This window comes from Plecotus auritus (genome assembly GCF_963455305.1).
Source record: "Plecotus auritus genome assembly, chromosome: 6".
NCBI lineage: Eukaryota > Metazoa > Chordata > Mammalia > Chiroptera > Vespertilionidae > Plecotus > Plecotus auritus.
Window position 1 is genome coordinate 151,368,350 of NC_137773.1, and position 22,065 is coordinate 151,390,414.

Sequence of the window (22,065 nt, forward strand, 5' to 3'; positions counted from 1 at the left end):
GGATGTCCGACTGACAGCTTAGGCCCACTCCCTTAGTCGGACAGCCTTAGCACTACCATGGAGGCAGGCCCCTGCACTTGCCAGCCGTCAGCCTGGCTTCTGGCTGAGCGGTGCTCCCCCTGTGGGAGTGCACTCACCTCTAGGGGGCAGCTCCTGCATTGAGCGTCAGCCCCCTGGTGGTCAGTGAGTGTCATAGCAACCAGTTGTTCCGCTGTTCGGTAGATTTGCATATTGCCCTTTTATTATATAGGACTAGAGGCCCGGTGCACAAATTCTTTTTTTTTTTTTATTAATTTTTAATTATTTTTGTTGTTGCTGTTAATCCTCACCTGAGGATATTTTTCCATTGATTTTTAAGGAGAGAAGAAAGAGGGAAAGACAGAGAGGAACATCAATGTGAGAGAAACACATCAATTGGTTGCCTCCTGCAGGAGCCCTGACCAGGGCCTGGGCCCTGGGAGAAGCCTGCAACTGAGGTATGTGCCCTTGACTGGAATTGAACCCGGGACCTTTGGTCCGCAGGCTGAGGCTCTATCCATTGAGCCAAACCAGCTAGGGCATTTTTATTGATTTTTAGAGAGAGAGAAAGGAAGAAGGATAGAGAGATAAAAACATTAATGGGAGAGAAACATCATTGATCAGCTGCCTCTTACTTACCTGCTACTGGGGTTCAAGCCCACAACCCAGGCATGTGCCCTGACTGGGAATTGAACCAATCACCTCTTGGTTCCTTAGTCAACACTTAACCCCTGAGCCACACCGCCCAGGCTACCTTATTTTTTAGTTTCTTCAAAATTTACCAGGTATCTGAAATTTATTGGGCACTTACACAAAGCTATAGCAACAATTTTTTATGATAGAAAGAGCAAGGCAAGAAATGCTATTGGGAAATATTAGAGAAAACTACATATATTCTGAATATTAGGAAAATGGGGCTTTCGACTAAGGTTTAAGGGAGTTAGTTAGAAGATTTTACTTCTGAAGGATTTAGCTTCTGGCTATCTAGATTAAGATCCATGAAACCTTAAAAGATTTATCCAAAATGTTCTTGATTACCAATATAGAAATTGAGAAAGAAAAGATCTCTAATGAAAATGAACCCCAAGTCATACCGTTATGTCCTAATCTGATTACAGTGTGGTATTTAATGGCCAACTTAATATTGTTTTTTAAAAATGTCCTAAGTTAATTAAAAGGCTTCTCCTTTACTTCCTAGTCATGATTTAAATTACATGTGTGAACATATGATTGCATGTTCTGCCAAGTCTGGGGAGCAGTCATGGGCTTCAAGATCAAAATCAGTCTAAGGTGCTTCCTTATTCCACTCCCAGCCCGTGAGTGAATAGTCATCAGTTTTAGGCACGCTACCTTCTTCCCCTTTGTTCCCTTTCCTGGATGGAAGTTCTTTTTAGTGGGTTTTAAAAAATCAGTTGAAGTGTTTAATAAGGCAGAGTGTGCATGAAAGATTTCTGGAGTTGTGTATTATCACATGGAAGAAGTGGGAAATGCCCCACCCTGTGTAGGAAATGGGTCCTCCAGGGTCATGTTAGATGTTCTAATTAAGAGGAGATTAGGAAAGAGAAAAAAGAACATACTGCAGTTTGCTCAGCAAGTTTCTGTCTCCTTCTCCTAATTGGGACCTACAGATTTGTTTACAAGATGGTAGGCTAGAGTTTAAACATTATTATTATTATTATTAAATTAGAAGTGGTATCGAATCAGAATCTAGCTAAGAGCATATGCTTCCCATCCCTCATCACCCCAATAGCCTACCCCAGAGAAAACTCTTCTAAAGTTTCTGGTTTTAGTTCTCTGGTTTCTGCTATAATTTTATTTATTTTTTTATTTTTTTTTTTAAATATATTTTATTGATATTTTACAGAGAGGAAGGGAGAGGGATAGAGAGCTAGAAACATCAATGAGAGAGAAACATCGATCAGCTGCCTCCTGCACACTTCCCACTGGGGATGTGCCCGCAACCAAGGTACATGCCCTTGACCGGAATCGAACCCGGGACCCTTCAGTCCGCAGGCCGACGCTCTATCCACTGAGCCAAACCGGTTTCGGCATCTGCTATAATTTTAAGTAAAAATTTTTTTTCTCTCTCTCCCAGTTTATTCATTTTAGATACTATCCATTGTCTCTCCAATGTGAATCATGATAATTTCACTCATTTGTATTATAACTCTCTGCCCTTTCCTAATATATATATTATTGTTTCAAATTTTTTGTTACTTTTTAAATGTTAAATGATCTATAAATCTTTCCTCTGCATCCTCATTGGACAGCATCTCTTCAAGCTTCACTATAACATGAGGCTATAAGTGCACTGACCCCTTTCTCTACCTTTATCTCTTCCTTCCATATTGTACCTAGTATCAGCCACAGCTGCTACTTTTACATCATCAGGAGAAATAGCATTTATGTTCTTTCTTGCAACCACAGTCATAGTTGACCACAGGATGACTCTAAACTTTGAAACCAACATATAGCACTTACCTTATAGGACTATGTTAAGATAGGGTGTCCCAAAAATATATACACACTTTGAATGATTATAAAATCGGTGTTTATTAGCATACAGTTCATTTTCACAATTTAAAAGAATCTACAGAAATGAATAATTTTTTGTCAATACCTGTTTTCAAATTGATGACAGTTCTAGGCACTGCTGATAATGCAAAGCAATGCAATCACAACTATCAAGAATCATTTTGTTTGGTATTTGTGTGCCTTTGATTCATCAACTATTGCCAGTTTTGTACAGTAAACTTTTAACTTTTATGTATCCCCATAAAAGAGTCTAGTGGATAAATTTTCTCTTTTCAAAGCTTAGTCTGGCTTCACCCATTATTTCAAATCAGTTAAACCTGAAAGGAAGTGAAAATTAGGTGAGTTATCAGCTGTTAAAGTGTATACACATTATTTTTTGATACCATAATTATAAAGGCAGTGTTTGTATTTAACTGCATTTTCAAACTTCCAGTAGCATTTTAGGACGAATTTTCTTTGTTCAAAGTTTAGTTTGGCTGAAAAGAAGGGAACATCAGTTGAGCAATATCAACTGTTAAAGTGTGTGTTCATGTTTTGGGACACCCTGTATTTTTCAGTGCTGGTCCAAGTAGTCTGATAGGTTGCGTATCCTTCTCTGAGGCAATGTAATATCACCTTGGCCCTTCTAAGGAGCACTGACGTCAATTAGAATAGCTTTCCTTACATTTTATATTACTTAAGTTCATGCCATATTGCATTTGGTTTTATATTTGAATCATGGTTCACTTGTATATTTAAAAAGTATTTTTTGTTTTCTCATTGTCATTTTTCTTGCACTGCATTATTTTCTTTTATCATATCTCCTCCCCCTTACACATAAGCACAAACCTCTAAGCCAAGCATGTCAAACTCAAAGGCTAACACAGGCCAAATAAATGAGGCGTGTGGCCCATAAGCCGAGAGTTTGACATGCTTGCTTTAACTATACCTCTAATTCATTCTTTTCTGGAGACCTCTCTCTTAGAGTCTTTAGTCTAATGCAAGTCTAATCCTCATTACTTTGTAGGCGACTTGTTTTTCTCTCTTTGAAACCATTTAGGATTTTCCCTTTATTTTTGAAGCTCTGAAGGGTCAGAGCACATATCTGAAGATTCTTCTTTGCCAGTCAGTGGTCCTTTTAATCTGAGATCTTTTTTTTTTTTTCAGTTTTACAAGCTTCTTTGATAAATTCTTCCCTTTAGTTTTCTCTTTATTGGACTATTTTCTCTTTATTGGACCCCTTGTATTCTGGTGCTGGACTTTGTTTTTGCTCTAAGTATCTCTATCTTTGCCCTCCTATTTTTAGTCTCTGATTTTTTTCCTTTGCTTATGGAAATTTTCCTGATTTGATCTTTAATGCTTCTATGAAACTTTGTTTTAGCAATCATAGCTCAATCTCTTAAGAGATTTTATTTTCCTGCTCTCTGGTTGTTCCTGTCACGTAGCATCCTTTCCTGGTTTTGTAGCTACAATGCATTTGGATCTCTCGGATTACATTAACTAGAAGTTTTTGTTTGAGTTAGCTCCATTTTGTTTTGTTTTAGGTTCTCCCTGTTGTTTTATTTTGTTCATCTAAGGTCCATTTGGTTTATTCTGGACAGTTATTCTCTTTAATGCTCTCTCTTCACATACTACAAATCCTTGTCTTTCTGTTCATGCTTAAGAGAAAAGGAAGAGTAGCTGGTGGAGGTTTTCTTTGTTATTAACACTGAGCTCTTCCTGAGGAGGAATTCTGCAAGGAAACTTGGTGAACAGGGCTGGGCCTCACTTTAGACTCAGCTGATGGGAAGCTAGCTTTCAAGTCTCAGAGTGACAGGTTTTTTGTAACACACTATCTACTTTCTTCTTAGGCTGTTAGATAACCTGTCTGCAACACATTTGGCCACTTGCAAGTCTTGGATTAATTTCCCTTTTGTGGCCTCACTTCTCAGTCAGAACCTCCCCCTTTGCAATTCCTTGTATCATAGACTCTTAGACTTCAATGCCCATTTCATTGGTCAACTTGCCTCCTACTTCCCAGACATTTATTGAACTCTCTCATCTGTTGGTGACCACCACCACCACCAATCCTATCCCTCATCTTCTGTATCCCTTTTCTATTATGATTTTACCTTCATTGTACTCATATTTATATCAATGGGATCTTAGGCACAATGGGAGACAAACATATTTCTGCCATCTTGACTCTCTATAGGTTGGTTTTAGAAAGGCTATCAATTCAGTTTCTATTCTGAACTCTAGCAAATCCTTGATTGTTTCCATTGTCTAGTTTTCTCTGATTAGTATCTCCTCGATAGACTGAAAATACTACAAGAGCTATAGTTGTGCATTCTATTTCATTTGTGTGTGTTTTTCTATAGAGCCAGAGATTCAACTGTATGGAATTTCAAAATTCCAAATGCAAGTGCTAGGTTTTAAAGTAGACCCATTCAAAACAAATAAAAATAATAATAAAGTAGACTTATTCTCTTTAACTTCACTCAATTTTTTTTATCTGCTGCTTGCCTCAGTGTTTCTTGCCTGATCATCTTCTCTTCTAGCACTGTTTCTTCACTCTGTCCTCTTCGCAGTCCCCTCTCAATCTGGAGTCAAGGCATCTCTTTCCTCAGCCCACCCGCCTTTACTCTTCACGCTCACTGTGTGTGAGTTTCCCAGACATTTCAATATACAACCTGTATTTCTCCTCCTTATCTCTGCCACACATTTACATCTCCTAGGAATATTTCTTTGAATAGTTTTGAGACTCAACCATTTTCAATTCATATTCAGTATTGCTTTGTCCCTACTCCCATTCCTTCCTCTCCCCATATTATTTTAAAATAAATCCCAGACATCACATAATTTCCTTCAGATATATTAGTATGTTTCTCAATAAGGGCTCTTTTAAAAATGTAACCACAGTACCATTTACACACCTAAAATTACTTCATTATCATTGCATATCCAATAAGTATTCACATTTCTAATCCTGTATAATCCTATATAATAAAGAGCTAATATGCTAATTAGACCGAACAACCAAACGACCTTCCGGACGAAGCCAGGACTGAGAGGGGCGGCTGAGGCTGCAAGGGCCAGTCAAGGCAGCCGAGGCTGTGAGGGGCTATGAGGGCCAGTCGAGGCAGCTGGGACTGCGAGGGCTGAGCCCCTGGCACGAATTTCGTGCATTGGGCCTCTAGTTGTTTCATAATTATCATTAATATTTTTAATTTGAATTAGGATCCAAATAGGGTCTAAAAATTATTGTTGGTTAATGTGTTTTTAAAAGTCATTTTTAATCTGTAAGCTCCCTTTCTCCCTCTTTTTTTTTTTTTTAATCAATCAAGGATTTTTCCTATTTGTTTATTAATCCTCACCAGAGGATACTTTTTCCGTTGCTTTCCATTGAGAGTGGGAGGGTTGGAGGAGGAGAGCAAGAGAGAGAGAAACATTGTGAGAGAACATCGACAGGTGGCCTCCCGCACACATCCTGAGCAGGAGGCGGGGAAAGAACTTGCAACCCAGCTACGTGCCCCTGACCAGAAATCAAACCCGAAACCCTCTGGTGTGTGGGCCAATGCTCTAACCACTGAATACACTGGCCAGGGCCTCCTTCTCTCTTTTATTGTGATTTACGAAACTGGATTGTCTCAGATTTCCCACAGCCTGGATCTTTCTGACTACATCCCTGCATTGTCTTTTAATATGTTCTATGGAGTTTATCCTTTTAACTTATAAACTCCTGGGATTTTATGTCATTCAACCATTTGACATCATTCCTAATATTTCTCATTGAATCTTTATATCATTTCAAATCTCTTGAAACCACATTTCATAAGAAGTTAGAAAAAAAGAATATGATAATTTGTAGTCATGTTTAACTTAATCTGACCCAGTTGTTTATGGCCTTAATTAGAAAGCCAGATAAATGGTAGTTTCCTTGTGGGACCAGGTTCTTCAACTAACTGGTGAAAATGAAATGTACTTTTTTGAAAAATAGGTTCCTTCAGGGAATTGCCCCCAGACCTCTGAACTGTAATAAAATAAAAATTTGCATTAAAATGAGAGAAGCTACATTTCAAATTTCTAACCCTTACATACATACATACATACAAACATAGGCTTACCGAAGGTGGAATCAGAGCCTCATATATGTGGAGAGCTTCCAGTAGACCCTCTTCAGCTGCTCCACAGTATGGCTAGGGCCCAGGATGGAGTCTGGGACAGGTGCTGAGACCCTCACTCAAGTAGATTCCCCCTCTAACTCTCTTGCTGGGGAAATGAGGTTGTTTTCTCAGCCACTGGTTGGGGAGTAAATATGGAGCTTTCACACTTCCTTGTCCATATGTCAGAAAACAAGAGATCTAAACAGGAGGAAATGCACTGACAGGATTTCACAGCCTTCCTGGCTGGCTGCAGTCTTGCAGCTGTTTCGTGGCTTCTTTGTCTTCCGGGTACTTCTGTACACAGTTTTCATTGATGGAGTCCATTCTTGGCCTTTCCAAGTCATTTTTCTTGAGTTGACGTACAGTTTAGTACATAAGCATTCTTTTGTTAAAAAAAAAAAAAAATCGAGGATTTTTCCTATTTGTTTTGTTGTTGTTGTTTGTGGGGGTTTTTTTTGTTTTTGTTTTTGTTTTTTGTTTTGTTGTGTGTTTTTTTTTGCCAGGGATAAACTTGGAAGAATTAGAACTTTTAGAATACAATGTCAGACTAAAAAATTCTTTTTATGATGTATTCTGCTTATTTTCCCCTTGGTTTTAGGAGCTGGGAATCCAAAGTGCAAAATTGCAATTGTTATGGGAAGAACTAAAAATACCACAGCTACAAGGTAATAAAACAATTGTGATTGAAATCTATGTAGGAATACAAGTCAGTCTTCCTCTCTATCCATATAATTTACTTAAAACGCACCATTTGGGCTCATAAATCATAACATAAAATATATTATGATATTAAATGTCACACATTTGTATTTCACTATTTTTTGCTTAAAGATATATTTAGGACATATTTTAGGAAGTGTTGCTGTACATTCTTCACTGTGGCAATTCCTGTATTAAAAGTGTTGCTACTTCTCAAAGCTTTTTGGGTCAGATTATAAGACATAAAATTTTTCAGAACTGTCTGTAAGTAATTAGATCAAACTCTTGAAATGTTTAACACTGTATATCAATTCCCATTGTTGAGCAATGAGAAGCCTCAATTAAATAACTTTTACTATTGTTCCAGATCCCAGCCTGCATCCGACTCTGCTGGATATATTATTTTTACACCGCATTTTAGACATCATTACTTAAGTGATTATATGATGGCAGCAACAAAAATGACAATTGTAATTCCACCTAACATCTGTTTTATTTTTCCACTTCACAGACTTCTCCTAACATCTTTTTTTTTTTTTTTTTTTATCAGATACAGACAACACAGCATGATCCTTGTTCCTCTCAACACACCTGGAGTAGAAGTCATAAGGCCTTTGTCAGTTTTTGGCTACATGGGTAAGTGCTCCATCAACATGGCTATGCTGGAAGACTGGAGTGTGTAGTTAGACTGAAGGGAATAGATCACATTTTAATGTAGGACATGTGTTCTTAGAAATCTTTTGGCCCTAACAACTGCCTTAATATAAATGCCAACAAATAAAAAGAGAGAGGTGGTGCATTTTGTTTACTTTTGGGAAAGGGCGTATTCAAGGAACAACTCTGACTGCCAGTCTTCTGTCATCCAGGAGAATGGACCAATGTAAAATATACCTAGAAAAATTAAATCTAGGCAATCCACAATAAAATTTATTTTTAGCTTTCTTAATCAATCATCCTATAAGAGCTGTTAGTAAGTAATGAGTTTTGACTGAATTGAATGCAAAACTTTTCCTTCTGTCCTTGCGTGGAATTTCTAAGAAGCAAGGATACCTTTTTTTTTTTTTTTTTTTAATATGTACTTTCATTGATTTCAGAGAGGAAAGGAGAGGGAGAGAGGGATAGAAATATCATTGATGAAAGAGAATCATTGACCAGCTGCCTCCTGCACGCCCACACTGGGGATTGAGCCGCAACCTGGGCATGTGCCCTGACTGGGAATAGAACCGTGACCTCCTGGTTCATAGATTGACACAACCACTGAGCCATGCTGGCCGGGCAGCAAGGATACTTTCGTTACCTGCCACCCACATCAGGCTCATGTCGTCGTTTCTTTGCTGCTCAGGTCATTCACTCAGCAAGTATCTGAGTGCTGAACTGTTCTTAGTGCTTAGTGTACATTAGTGAAAACAAGAGAGTGATCTCTCATAGAGCTTACATGCTTCAGGGAGGAGACAAAGATTAACTACAAACATGTAAATAAGTACATTAGGTAGCCTGGTGATTATACAGCAGTTGATAATGCTATGAAAAAGTTTATTGAATTTCCGGTTCTGTGGTGACACTGGCTTTCTCTTTGTTGTTGTGCAATGAAAATGTTCAAGTTTTGCTCTAGCTGGTATGGCTCAGTGAACAGAGCATCAGCCTGTGGACTGAAGGGTCCTGGGTTTAATTCCAGTCAGGGGCACATGCCCAGGTTGTGGGGCTTGATCCCTGGTGGGGGGGCATGCAGGAGGCAGCCAATCAATGATTCTCATCATTGATGTTTCTCTCTCTTTCCTCTCTGAAATCAATAAAAATATTTATTTTTTAAAAGCTCAAGTTTCACAGAACATCTGACATGATCACCCTCTGTAGGATGCAGCTATAGAATGCACCCACAGATTAAGCGTTGGTGAGATGGGGATGAATAAGTTCACCAAAGCAAGTTGTGTATAGGAAGTTAGGTTGCAGACCAACAGCCTGAAAGACTCCCACAATGGGTTCATAATATCGACTGGCTGCAAATACCCTCCATTGCCGAGCCTATGTTAGAATTCTCAGTATGAGAAATCCACCAGCATTTCTCTAACTCCCTATGCCCAAGGCCAAAAGAAACAGTGTGGAGAAGATTGATTACTAACCTCGCTCTGACAGGAAAAGGGTGTGGGTGGTTAGCATGAGATTATCTCCAGAACTGGGCAGGAGGAGCAGTGCTGTAAAGACAAGTGTGAATGTGTTCCCAGTCTCAGTGACATGCAGCATTTTCAAGAGGTGACACATTGTGAACAAGCCTACACTGGGAAAACATTCCTAAAGGCCCAGCCTGCTTCATCTCCAGTGCTGAGCCAGCTCTGGCCCTCTGAGCAGGCTCTTTGGGCCTTGGTTTCTACAATGACAAGAAACTTAAATTACATTGCTCATTTTCAATCTTTGAATTATTAGAACCTTTTTTTTTTCCCCAAGCAAAATTTTCTTCTTCGGAAGCCCATATATAAAAAAAAAATCAAAGCAGCAGCAATAATAAAATAGTCTGATTGGAGCTGTGGAGCCATCTTCCCCCTTTTAAAAATATAGATATTTTTATTGATTTCAGGGAGGAAGGGAGAGACAGAAACACCAAAGATGAGAATCATTGATTGGCTGCAGCCTGCATGCCCCCTATTAGGGATCGAGTCCACAAACCAGGCATGTGCCCTGACCAGGAATGGAACCGTGACCTCATAAGTCAGTGTTCAACCACTAGGCATACTGGCCAGGCCCATCTTCCCTTTTAATAGTTCTACAACTTCAGAGAATGAGTTCAAAAGCCCTGGGTCAAATTTATTTTTAAAAACTCTTCTAATTTGAACATTTGATGAGTTTTCTAGGGTATGGGATGCTAGGGGCTGGCTCAGGGCTCAGATCTACCTAGGAATGTCTGTGACGTATGAGGCTTTTAAATCCTACTGTCTAAGTAATTATACTTCAGATTAATTATATGGAACTATTTTTTGTTAACTCATTTTGCTCTTTAAAATTTTATTTTCTATTTGATAGATCATTTGCATGGAGGACATTTTGAGATCCATTTTAATCAAGTGCGAGTTCCTGCCACCAATTTAATACTAGGTGAGAAAAGTTTGCAAAAATGATTCTACTGTACTGTGTATTAAAATATTTCCAGGTCTAGCCGAAACCGGTTTGGCTCAGTGGATAGAGTGTCGGCCTGCGGTCTGAGGGGTCCCGGGTTCGATTCCGGTCAGGGGCATGTGCCTTGGTTGCGGGCACGTCCCCAGTGGGGGGTGTGCAGGAGGCAGCTGATCGATGTTTCTCTCTCATCGATGTTTCTGGCTCTCTGTCTCTCTCCCTTCCTCTCTGTGAAATATCAATAAAATATGTTTAAAAAAAAAAAAAATAGCCGAAACCGGTTTGGCTCAGCGGATAGAGCGTTGGGCTGTGGTCTGAAGGGTCCCGGGTTCGATTCCGGTCAAGGGCATGTACCTTGGTTGCGGGCACATCCCCGGTTGGGGGTGTGCAGGAGGCAGCTGATCGATGTCTCTCTCTCATCGATGTTTCTAGCTCTCTATCTCTCTCACTTCCTCTCTGTAAAATATCAATAAAATATATTTAAAAAAAAATAAAAAATAAAAAATAAAATATTTCCAGGTCTAAATATGGAAAAGATATGAAGTCTGCCTTAATTTAGATACTCTCCCTCTTACTCCATTTACAAGGGAATATTATTCCACTTTGTGGATTTTCTTACATGGAATAATGTTTTATTAAAGTGTTTGATTGTGGTTTTGTATCACATCAATTGAAAACATAAACAATTATAGAATTTAGAGCCACACGCTTTTTCCTAAAACATGATCTTCAGGCCTCTGTTTAAGAAAACCTCAGTACTCTGAATTCAACTCTTACAGACAAGTTAGAAACATAAATAACCTTGAACACTGTGTGCCTGGAATGACTCCACCCTCTTGTTTACTGGAATCCTACCCCACCTTCAGAGAATCGCCAATGGCTCCTCTTCCAGGAAGGCTTTAGTGCTCCTCACCCCATCCACTCTGCAAGAGCCAGGCCTGCCAGGCCAAGGTTACAGTCTCTTCCTCCTTCACCGCCTTTGTCCTCCATATCCCGTATTCCTACCAGCTTTGTCTCCTCTTCTTGACTCTAAACTCCTAGTGGCTAATCTTCCTTTATAACATCGTGGCACTAATAAATAGCTTATGCATAGTAGGTACTCAAGAGGTAGTTCTTAAATTTGATCACAGTGTTTAATGATGGTGATTTAAAAACAGAGAAATCCAAAGTTCTGTAAATGTAAAATGAACCTAATTACAGAACTGACTTTTTTCCTACCAGAATGTCATTTATATTTAAGGGCAGCTCATCATTTTCTCAGGATTTGTGCAACTAACACAATGAATAGGCTGCAGCTACTTTCCTCTTCGTGTTTCTTTCTCACAGGTGAAGGAAGGGGATTTGAAATTGCCCAAGGCCGCCTTGGGCCTGGCAGAATCCACCACTGTATGCGAACTGTAGGTTTGGCGGAGCGAGCTCTGCAGATCATGTGCGAGCGGGCAACAGAAAGGGTGGCCTTTAAGAAGAAACTGCATTCACATGTAAGGATAATTATTTACTATTTCAATTTGTTACAGCCCAATGCTCTACACTAACCTTGAACCAAAACAGCATTTGGTCACAGAGAGATTTCCTCTACATAAAACAAGGTGATTCTTTCCCCCAAAGTACATTTATGTCTGTATTTAAATATAGTCTGCTGAGAGAGATTTCTCTTTGTGCAAGATTAAAAAACTCCTAAAGTGCTTCAACACTTCGGCACGGAGAGTGTGGACACTCCTTCAGCTTTCTCAGATTCTCGTTCTCTAGAGAATCTGGTACAGTATACTGACATGTGAGGGCTGTCATAGGAGGAAGGACTGCTTTGCTTTTGGCTTTCTGGAAGAATTAGTATAGGTAAGTGTAAAGATAGAGGAAAACAGCCTAAAATTCAGTGTGATAGATTTAAAAATGGAATGGATGCTTCAGGAGGAAGTGAGTTCCCTGTCACTGGGAAATGTAAGTAGACATGGAACCAATAGTTAGTGGGATATTCATGATTTTTTTAAAATTCTCTCTATAAATGACATACTACTGAGTCTGCTGTTTACAAAGCACAATCCAAATTAGAGAACATTTATCATGAGAGAAGGTATCATTTCAGACTCCTTGAAAACCTTTTTTTTTAAGTATATATTTTTATTGATTTCAGAGAAGAAGGGAGAGGGAGAGATAGAAACATCAACGATGAAAGAGAATCATTGATCGGCTGCCTCCTGCACGCTCCGCACTGGGGATTGAGCCACAACCCAGGCATGTGCCCTAGACCAGAATCGAACCTGGGACCCTTCAGTCTGCAGGCCGATGCTCTGTCCACTGAGCCAAACCAACTAGGGCTGAATAACTTTTTAAGGCAAGTGGGATATCCAAATCATCCCCATAAAGCCCTTCTAACTTTTAAGAAGACAAAATTATCGTTAAATATTTAATACTTACAATTGCTGACATGTTCATATTAGGTCAAACTTGTGATAAAATTTTACTTGTGTTTGTTGGACAAATATATTTTAGGACATTGGTTTCCTTGTAAATTTGTGACCATCTTATGAAATATTGCAATATATTTTTCACTTTAAATTTCTCTGTAGGCTATGTTTGCTTTTTGTGAAATATTTTCAGCATATCTATGTCTAGTCATAGCATTGTTCATTTGGAAAAATACAGCCTGCTTTGTGGCACACACGTAGGAATCATTCATGGGGAACCCCTTTAGTACATGGCCAGGGCAAGGGTTCGGAGCTAAGAAGGTGTGAATTTGGGGGCCATGGATGCAACTCCACACTGCTGCTGGAGTAGTAGCAACAGAGCTGCTCAAGGCATCGGCTATCACTTCCTAGCTTCCCCCTTCCAGGATTGCATCATCCCCTGGAGCAGGGTGAAGGGAGGACACAGAAAAGTTGGGGGACAGCATCTTGAATACACAAAAGCACTCTGCTCAGTGGCTGCTTTCATGAGAGATGTTTCAATACTGCACTAAAGGGAAATTTCCCTGCTGCTCTTTAAAATTAATGTACCAAGTAGAACAAGCCTGGGCTTTTCCAAAGTATGACTTCCTGGGAACTTCTTGCATTTGACACGAAGAAAATGATGTGGCAGAAGTAAGAGATGTGTAAGCATATCATCAACAACAATCCGGGCCAGCCTTTTTTTTTCTAATTTGTGAAAGTAACATTCCTTTTCCCTGAATCTGGAGACTCCTTCCAGCTGCCTTCTAAATATCCCAGGCGCTAAAGCTAGCAGTTCTATATCAAAGTTCTGTCTTAATAACTAATCTGGCAATTCCGTAGAGCACTCAGTTTCTACCCACTGAATCCTTTTCAGCAAATCCAGGGTCTGTAGAGACCCAGCTGCACACACTCCTTTGTGCTGAAGCTAGGCAGTCAGTGCCTCTGGGGTCTGTCTGTGAAGTTAGGATCCCGTTTCACACCATCAAAAAGGATACTCACCACTGGTGGCTCATTTGAAGTTGTCAATTCAGAGCCTTGTTTCAGCCTCTAGGGCAGAGCCATCTAATAGAAATACATTGTGTCACAAATGCAGTGTGAAATTTTCTAGTTGCCAATTTTTTAAAGTATAAAGAAATAGATGAAATTGATTTTAATAATTCTATTTAACCTAATATATCTAAAGTGTTATTTCTTTTTTACTTTAAATCATTTATATTTTTCAATTACTGGTCGCATACAATATTGTATTAGTTTCAGGTGTACAACCCAGTGATTAGACAGTATATAACTTAGTTATCATTTCGATAAATCTCATACCCATCTGACACCATACATAATTATTGACTATATTCCCTATGCTGTACTTCACATCCCTGTGACTATTTTATAACTACCAATTCATATTTTTTAATCCCTTCACCTTTTCCACCCACTCCAACCTTCCTCGCATTTGGCAATCATCAAAATATTCTCTGTATGAGTCTTTCTATTCTGCTTGTTTTTTTTAGATTCCACATACAAGTGAAATCATATGGTAATTGTCTTTCTGTTTGACTTATTTCACTTAGCATAATTCCCTCTAGGTCCATCATGTTGTCACAAATGGTAGGATTTCATTCTTATTTTATGGCTAATATTCCATTTCATTTATGCACTGCATCTTCTTTATCCATTCATCTACTGATGGACACTTAGATTGCTTTCATAACTTGGCTATTGTAAATAATACAATTTTTAAAAAATGAACATAGATGTGCATATATCTTAATTCGTTTTTTGGATTTCTTCAGATAAATACCCAGAAGTAGGATTGCTGGGTCATGGCAATTTTATTTTTAATTATTTGAAAAACCTCCATAGTTTTCCATAGTGGCTGCACCAATTTGCAATCCAACCTACAGTGCACAAGAAGTCTCTTTTCTCACATCCTCGCCAACACTTGTTGATTCATTGATAACCATTCTGACAGGCATAAGGTGATATCTCATTTTGGTTTTGGTTTGCATTTCTTTATTAGTTATGTTGGGCATCTTTTCATATGTCTATTGGCCATCTGTATGCCCGCTTTGGAGAAGTGTCTATTCAGGTCCTCTGCCCCTTTTATAATTGGATTGTTTTTTTATGTTGAGCTGTATGAGTTCTTTGTATGGTTTGGATACTAACCCCTTATGGGCTGTATCATTTGCAAATATCTTCTCCCATTCAGTAGGTTGCCTTTTTTTGTTTTGTTGTACAAAAGCTTTCAGCAATTTGGTGTAGACCCATTTGTTTATTTTTGCCTTTGTCTTTGTCCCCAGGGGACATACCCAAAAAATATTGCTAACATCAGTATCAGAGAGTTTACTACCTGTGTTTTTTTCTAGGGGTTTTATGGTTTCAGGACTTACACTTGTCTTTAATCCACTTGTTTATTTTTATATATAGTTTAAGAGAGTGGTCTAATTTCATTTTCTTGTATCTGTCCAGTTTTCCCAACACCATTTATTGAAGAGACTGCCTTTACCCCATTGTATATTCTTGCCTTTGACCATATAGGCATGGATTTATATCTGGGCTATCTATTCTGTTCCATTAATCTATATGTCTGTTTTTATGCCAATATCTCGCTGTTTTGATTACTATGGCCTTGTAGTGTAGTTTGATATCAGGTAGCATGATACCTCCAACTTTATTCTTCTTTCTCAAGATTCTTTGGCTATTCGGGGTCTTTTGTGGTTCTTATAAATTCTAGGATTATTTGTTCTAGTTCTGTGAAAAATGTCATTAGTATTTTGATAGGGATTGCATTGAATCTGTACATTGCTTTAACAATATTCATTCTTCCAATCAATGAGCATGGAATTGCCTTCCATTTACTTGGCATTTCTAAGTTACTGGCTTCTTCAGCCCCAAATCTGAGATACATGAGGCAAAAAAGAAAACCCAGGGAAGTCACCACCAAGTGGTTCTTTTAGTCTGAAGTCCCTAGCAGGTCTGCCTTCTTCTCTCGGCCTTTCAGAGTCCTCTTAAGTTTGTTATAGATAATGCCCCAGGTTTTTAGTTGTACTTAGCAAGAGCAACAGGGTAAAGTACATCTATGCCCTTTTCCTGGAAGTACCATTTTCCCAGTCTGTGTCGGTTCTCTATAACACACAATGCAGAGCTCCCTGGGAAAAGCTGGACTGGAGAGGGCCCCGGAGCTAAGGCTAAAGTGGAATCTCCTTCACTCTAGATCTGGGCCTTGGGCCCCACACAGTCAGGCACGTGTCCAAAGCATATAAATTTAACAACTTAGATGAATTAGACTAATTCCTCAAAAGCCACAACTGCCAAAATCGTGAAAGGTAAAATAGATCATCTGTATGGTTCTACAACTAATAAAGAAGTTGTATCAAATGAATAAACTGTATATATTCTGAAAAATATATAGAATAAGGCTTGGGAACAGCCCTTGGACTAGACTAGTGTTTTCACCAAACTACTAGGGTGTATTACATGTGACATAAGATACCAGTTTATCTCCTCCTTTTGCTGCCCTTGGCTTCCCTGCAGGAGGTTGTGGCTCACTGGATTGCTGAAAGCCGAATTGCCATTGAAGAGATTCGCTTGCTGACCCTGAAAGCCGCCCACACCATTGACACTCTGGGCAACATTGGCGCTAGAAAGCAGGTGAGGCCCTTTGTACCAACCGCCATCTGTCAAGCCTGCTCTAGATTCTCCCTCCCACTGGGCACTGCAGGATGTGTGGTGCCTTGATGGCATTCAGAAGCTTCCGTGTGATTTTGGTTTAAAGATTATAGATGTATGGCACTTGCTTTAGGGAAGGATTTTCAGGATGCAATGTATCTTCAGCGTTCTTTTGTTTTGTTGTTAATCCTCATCCAAGAATATTTTTCCATTAACTTTTAGAAAGAGTAGGAGGGGAAGAAATACCAATGTGAGAAGAGACCCATCAGTTGGTTGCCTTCTGCATGTATCTAGACCAAGGCTGGGGATCGAGCATGCAACCGATGTACATGTCCGTGACCAGAATCCAACCTGGGATCCTTCAGTCTGTGGGCCATTGCTCAATCATTCATCCAAACTGACTAGGGTTCTTCAGCATTCTTTACATACAGCAACAGGAAGTAGGGAACCCTAGACTTTATACTGGCTTGGAATTGTGTGCACTATCTCCCTTTCTGCTAGCTTTGTGGCCTTGGGCACAGTATCTAACCTTTCTGCCTGAGGCCTAGGGTTCTGGTGAAGTGTGGCCAAAATGATATAAAATGTACAGCACTGTGTATATGTTTCATAAAACATCTTGACCCTTCCTTCTTATATTTCTGGCTTATATGAAATAAGAACATGATCACTTATTTCTAAAAGCCAATGAAGTTGCTAAGAGAAACAGATTATTGAAAACTCTCGAACTTATTTTATGATCCCTAAGGTGATGAATGTAATTTATCAGCTGCCTGAAATTCTTTCTGAAACAAGGCAAGGTATAAATAAATAGTGACTTGGAAGAGACACCTCTTTTCAGAAGGTCGTATTGACTGAAATATGGCATGAGCTGCAGTACAGCGGACTTCTCTGTTGGCTTTCATCAAAGATCCTGTTTTAGTGGTGAATGCCTGTGGGAAAGTTCCCTTGTTATTTCACTGATCATATCAAATTCTGCCACATGGTGTACTGTCAAAGAAAAGGACATTCTTTTTGTATCTTGCTTTTGTAGATTGCAATGATTAAAGTGGCCGCCCCTCGGGCCGTCTGCAAAATTATTGACCGGGCCATCCAAGTGTGTGGAGGTGCAGGTGTTTCCCAGGATTACCCTCTGGCTAACATGTGAGTAGGTGCTATTTCATAACCATTTGCATTTGATAGGCTAGGAGTTAAAAATCTACAGCTGCCTTGAAACTAATTGTTTAAGAAGAAAATAAAGATACTAACTTACTTTAAAGTATAATTGAATGCTAAATAAAGTACTAGTTCTAGACAGACTGCATGGGAGGTCAGTGCCAAACTGACTAGGGTACGTTGGTACTTTTTTTTTTCAAATTTTTATTAAGGTATTATATGTGTACATATCTTACCATTGCCCCCCACCCCCACCCCACTCCCATACATGCCCTCACCCCCCAATGTTTTGCATCCGTTGGTTACTCTTATATGCATGCATACAATTCCTTCAGTTGATCTCTTATTTCCCCCACCTCTCCCTAACCTTATGTTGGTACTTTAATATAGAGCTCAGTACCAAAAAAGAGTTGCTCTTATGATTACAACTAGAGGCCCGATGCACGAAATTCGTGCAAGAGTAGGCCCTTGTGGCTGCCTCGATCCCGCAGCTGCAGTCCTGGCTTCATCCGGACAGCCATTCAGTTGATTTGCATATTATGCTTTTATTATCATAGATGACCAATTCACTCAATTATGTTAACTTTTACACTGGGGTTCATTCTGAACCAGGAAAAAGAGGAGGGGCAAGCAACAAGGCCAAAGGGAGCCCAGAGCCAGGCTTAGGTATAGACTTAGGATGGCTTACCACCTCCACAGGGAGGTCTCGGTCCACTTTGCAAGCAGTACCTGCCAGTGACCAACTCCCATTGATTCTGGTTGCTGGGAGTCAGGAAGGAATGGATACTCACCTCCACTGCCACCACCTCTCGCACAGGAGCAGTGCCCCATCAAGTTTTGACCTTAAGAGAGAACTAAATATACAGTATTATATACTTATGCTTGTGACTTACCTAAGAGATCTCTCAGTGCTAGCAAATTCTAATAACCTGCAACAAACCGAGACTAAGATTAAGCCCACTGCACTGGACCATGTCCCAAGGGAAGAACTTAAAATGGCATTTCAGAAGTCCTCGGACTGTGCTCTTTTTCTTATCACGGCCTTGGCCAGACTTCCGAAATTAATAGTTTTGGCTTAAAATCAGATGACTGGTGTGAAAGCATCATGTTCCTCTCTGATAACTCCTGCCATCCCTGTTCTTTTTGTTTTTCCAGGTATGTCCTCACGAGAACTTTGCGCTTAGCAGATGGACCAGATGAAGTCCACCTCTCAGCAATCGCAAAATTGGAGCTTGCAGACCAAGCCAGAAGCCTGAGGGCCAAGGTGTAAGGAGGCGACACCCTCTCATCTCACCTCTAACAACTGCCTGGGCTCCAGAATTTGAATCACATTCTGTTTTTGTAGCAGTTTGAGCACAGAGTAATTACTCATTTTTAGTAAAGATTTGAGGATCTATTTTAATCAGTGGGTTTAATCATTCAAGGGTCACACAAGATTAATTAAGTTAAATAAATTCTAAAATGGTTATTCAGTCTAATACCTGTTTACTAATTGAGTGTTTAAATACTAAATGTTGAAGAGATAATGAAATAAATTGGAGAGCTAAAGCATAAGCATAATATATTTTTACTCTTTGATTTTCAAGAACTGCTCCACTTAAATAAATATTCAAGGAATATTTAATCATTACTTCATAAAAAACATGGTGGGATCTCCTTTTTAACACCTATTTAGGGGTTGGTTTAACACTGTGGAGTCACTGGAGAAAAATGCATGACCAATGGGTCATTTTAGAGTTCATATAACTATAAGCTTCATATTCAACAAAGCATTTATACATAAAATCTGAATGCAGTTTAAACTTTACTAGAAAACATGGCATATTATGAGAAAATCTATATATATAAAAGCGAAATATGCAAATAGACTGGATGGCAGAACAACCGGTCGCTATGACGTGCACTGACCACCAGGGGGCAGATGCTCAACACAGGAGCTGCACCCAACTGGCAGGCTCTGATCACCCAATGGGGAACTGGGGATTGGGGGCAGTGCCAGGCCAAGGTTGGTGTGAGCGAGCGGGGCCCCAATCGCCCCCCTGGTCACCCCACACACACAGGGTGACCAGCGGGGGGCAGGGCCTGCTGCTGGCAGCTGGGAAGGATTGGCCCTGATTGCAGGCCAGGCCTAGAGACCCTACCTGTGCACAAATTTCGTGCGCCGGGCCTCTAGTGTAATTATAAATAATATGTTGATGGGATAGTGAATAGTTTAAGGTATAAGAAAGTTATTTAATTTTGAGATGAGATTAAAGACAGTCTGCTCTGAATGACATCCTATTGAGAGCAGACTTCCTGGTGGCCCTTGAATCAGCTCTGTTCAGTATGGCAGCCATTGGCCACATGTGACTCTGGAGCATTTGGACTGTAGCTAGGGTGACCGAGGAAGTGTTTTATTTTTTTAAATTCAAATCCATTCTTAACTCAGTTACTAGAAAACTTTCAAGATTGCTTGGAATAACTTGGTATGTGAATGGGTTTTTCTAATGTAAATTTAGTGAAATTTACATTTGAATTAAGAAATAGACTAAGTATAGGCTCTGATCAGTGTTGCTCAGTGGCTAATGCCCTGGGACTGAAAGGTCTTGGGTTCGATCCCACATGCAGGAGGCAACCAATCTATGTGTCTCTCTCTCCCTCCCTAAAATTTAGTGGAAAAAATGTCCTTGGGTGAGGATTTAGACTAAGTATAAAATACACACCAAATTTTGAAGACTCAATAATAAAAACATTTACTTTTCTCATAGTAATACTTTCAAATTAATTTTATCTGTTTTATCTTTTTAGTGTGAAAGCCATTGGAATAGTAACTGTCAAGTTTTTAAATTTTCAAATGCAAGTACTTCTAAAAGCTGTAAGACTGTTTTATTAGAAAGCTTACCTGTAACATGAATTTATTGATGTCTGGCAACAAGACCTGCGTTCTGGTTCCTTGTGTGTCACATGGGCTTCTGAAACATTTGCCTTTGACCCTTGACCTCTCTGCACATCATTTTTCTTTCTGGAACACACTGGAATTAACTTTTAAACTTTAGGACCATTATGTCGAAGGTTTATTGTGACAATCGCTGAGGCCATACAGAAGCAACTGACATTTGTGAACCACAATGAAGTACTTTAAAACGGCGGTCACCAACCGGTGGTCCGTGAGGTCCAAAAGGTTGGCGACCGCTGCTTTAAAAGGTCTCCTTAACTAAGTGGGTAAAATCTTAACCCCTCCCTTTAATTCATTCAGGTAAAATGTTATGAACAATAGTAAGGGTTGGTTTGAAGGGAAAATTCCGGTCTCCAAAGGATGAAATAAGGCCAAGCGACCCTTTGCCTCAGTTGTGGTGACTGACAGTAAACATAGGAGCCTCCTAGAGATTTCTAGGATCTCCTCCGGCTGTTGCCAGGTGTCACTGTGCAGCGAGGTTTGCCTTGCATTTGAAACCAAATGGTTTTAAAATAAGTTACTCTATGATACCCATGAGGGAAGGAGAGAACTCACTGTCAGCACTTTGCCCTCCAAGATTTGTGTGTGGTCAGCAGCAGAGAGGAGGGGCCTGGTAACGTCCGACAGGGAAGTTACACGAGGCTCCACACAGTGTCACGGGAGGCGTGGCAGGGTTTGTCCAGGGAGTCGAGGTATTCACATGTTAACCTCGGAGAACACACAGTAGGAAGTTCAGCTGATGCTTGGAGGAGCTGATTCCTCAACGACCTAGGGTTTCTCACAATGGCTTCCCAAGGTCATATCACCCAGCTCTTCCCTCAGTTGTGGTCTATTCACATGTCACAATCCTGCTCATATTCTGTCCGAGAGCAGCATTTATGTACTTTGATGGATAGGTTGTGTAACGCTTGCAAAAAAACCCACTTTTTTCATTTTTTAATTAAGCTACAACAGTTGCTGGGAAGTTACTTCTTACCCAGGCTTCTGAAGGGAATTAAATTAGTGAAGGTCTTAAATATATTTCACTTTACAAAACTTTTTTTAAGAAAATGTATTCATGAACAAATGCCCTGTTTCAATCAAGCCAGGTAGCCTTGGCCCAGCTTCACACTTTACTGACACTTGGTGATCCCTCCCCCAAGGAGAAAGGGGGTTCAGACCAATCAGAAAAGATCTACCCTACCTTGGCGGTGCTGTTCAGTGGTTGGAGCATCAGCCTGCCCACCAAAGGGCCATGGGTTTGATTCCCAGTCAAGGGCACATACTTGGGTTGGAGGTTCAATCCCCGGCCCTGGTCGTGGTGCATGCAGCAGGCAACCAATCGATGTGTATCTCTCACAGCCTCCCTCTCTCCCTTCCACTCTGCGAATCAATGGGAAAAATATCCTCAGGTGAGGATTAACAC

The 22,065-nt window shown here is 39.9% G+C and overlaps 1 protein-coding gene across 1 annotated transcript in view; it reads left to right on the forward strand.

The window, feature by feature from the left end:
* The window catches only part of ACAD11 (acyl-CoA dehydrogenase family member 11), an 88,517-nt gene extending 67,861 nt beyond the window's left edge, over positions 1–20,656 (forward strand). The window contains exons 14-20 of the mRNA XM_080673731.1: positions 7,276–7,342; positions 7,927–8,012; positions 10,392–10,463; positions 11,808–11,962; positions 16,439–16,555; positions 17,604–17,713; positions 18,881–20,656. Coding sequence (XP_080529857.1) covers positions 7,276–7,342; positions 7,927–8,012; positions 10,392–10,463; positions 11,808–11,962; positions 16,439–16,555; positions 17,604–17,713; positions 18,881–18,995 — 722 coding nt within the window. The 3' untranslated portion in view covers positions 18,996–20,656. The remainder of the gene's footprint in view (positions 1–7,275; positions 7,343–7,926; positions 8,013–10,391; positions 10,464–11,807; positions 11,963–16,438; positions 16,556–17,603; positions 17,714–18,880) is intronic.
* The last annotated feature ends 1,409 nt before the right edge of the window (positions 20,657–22,065 follow it).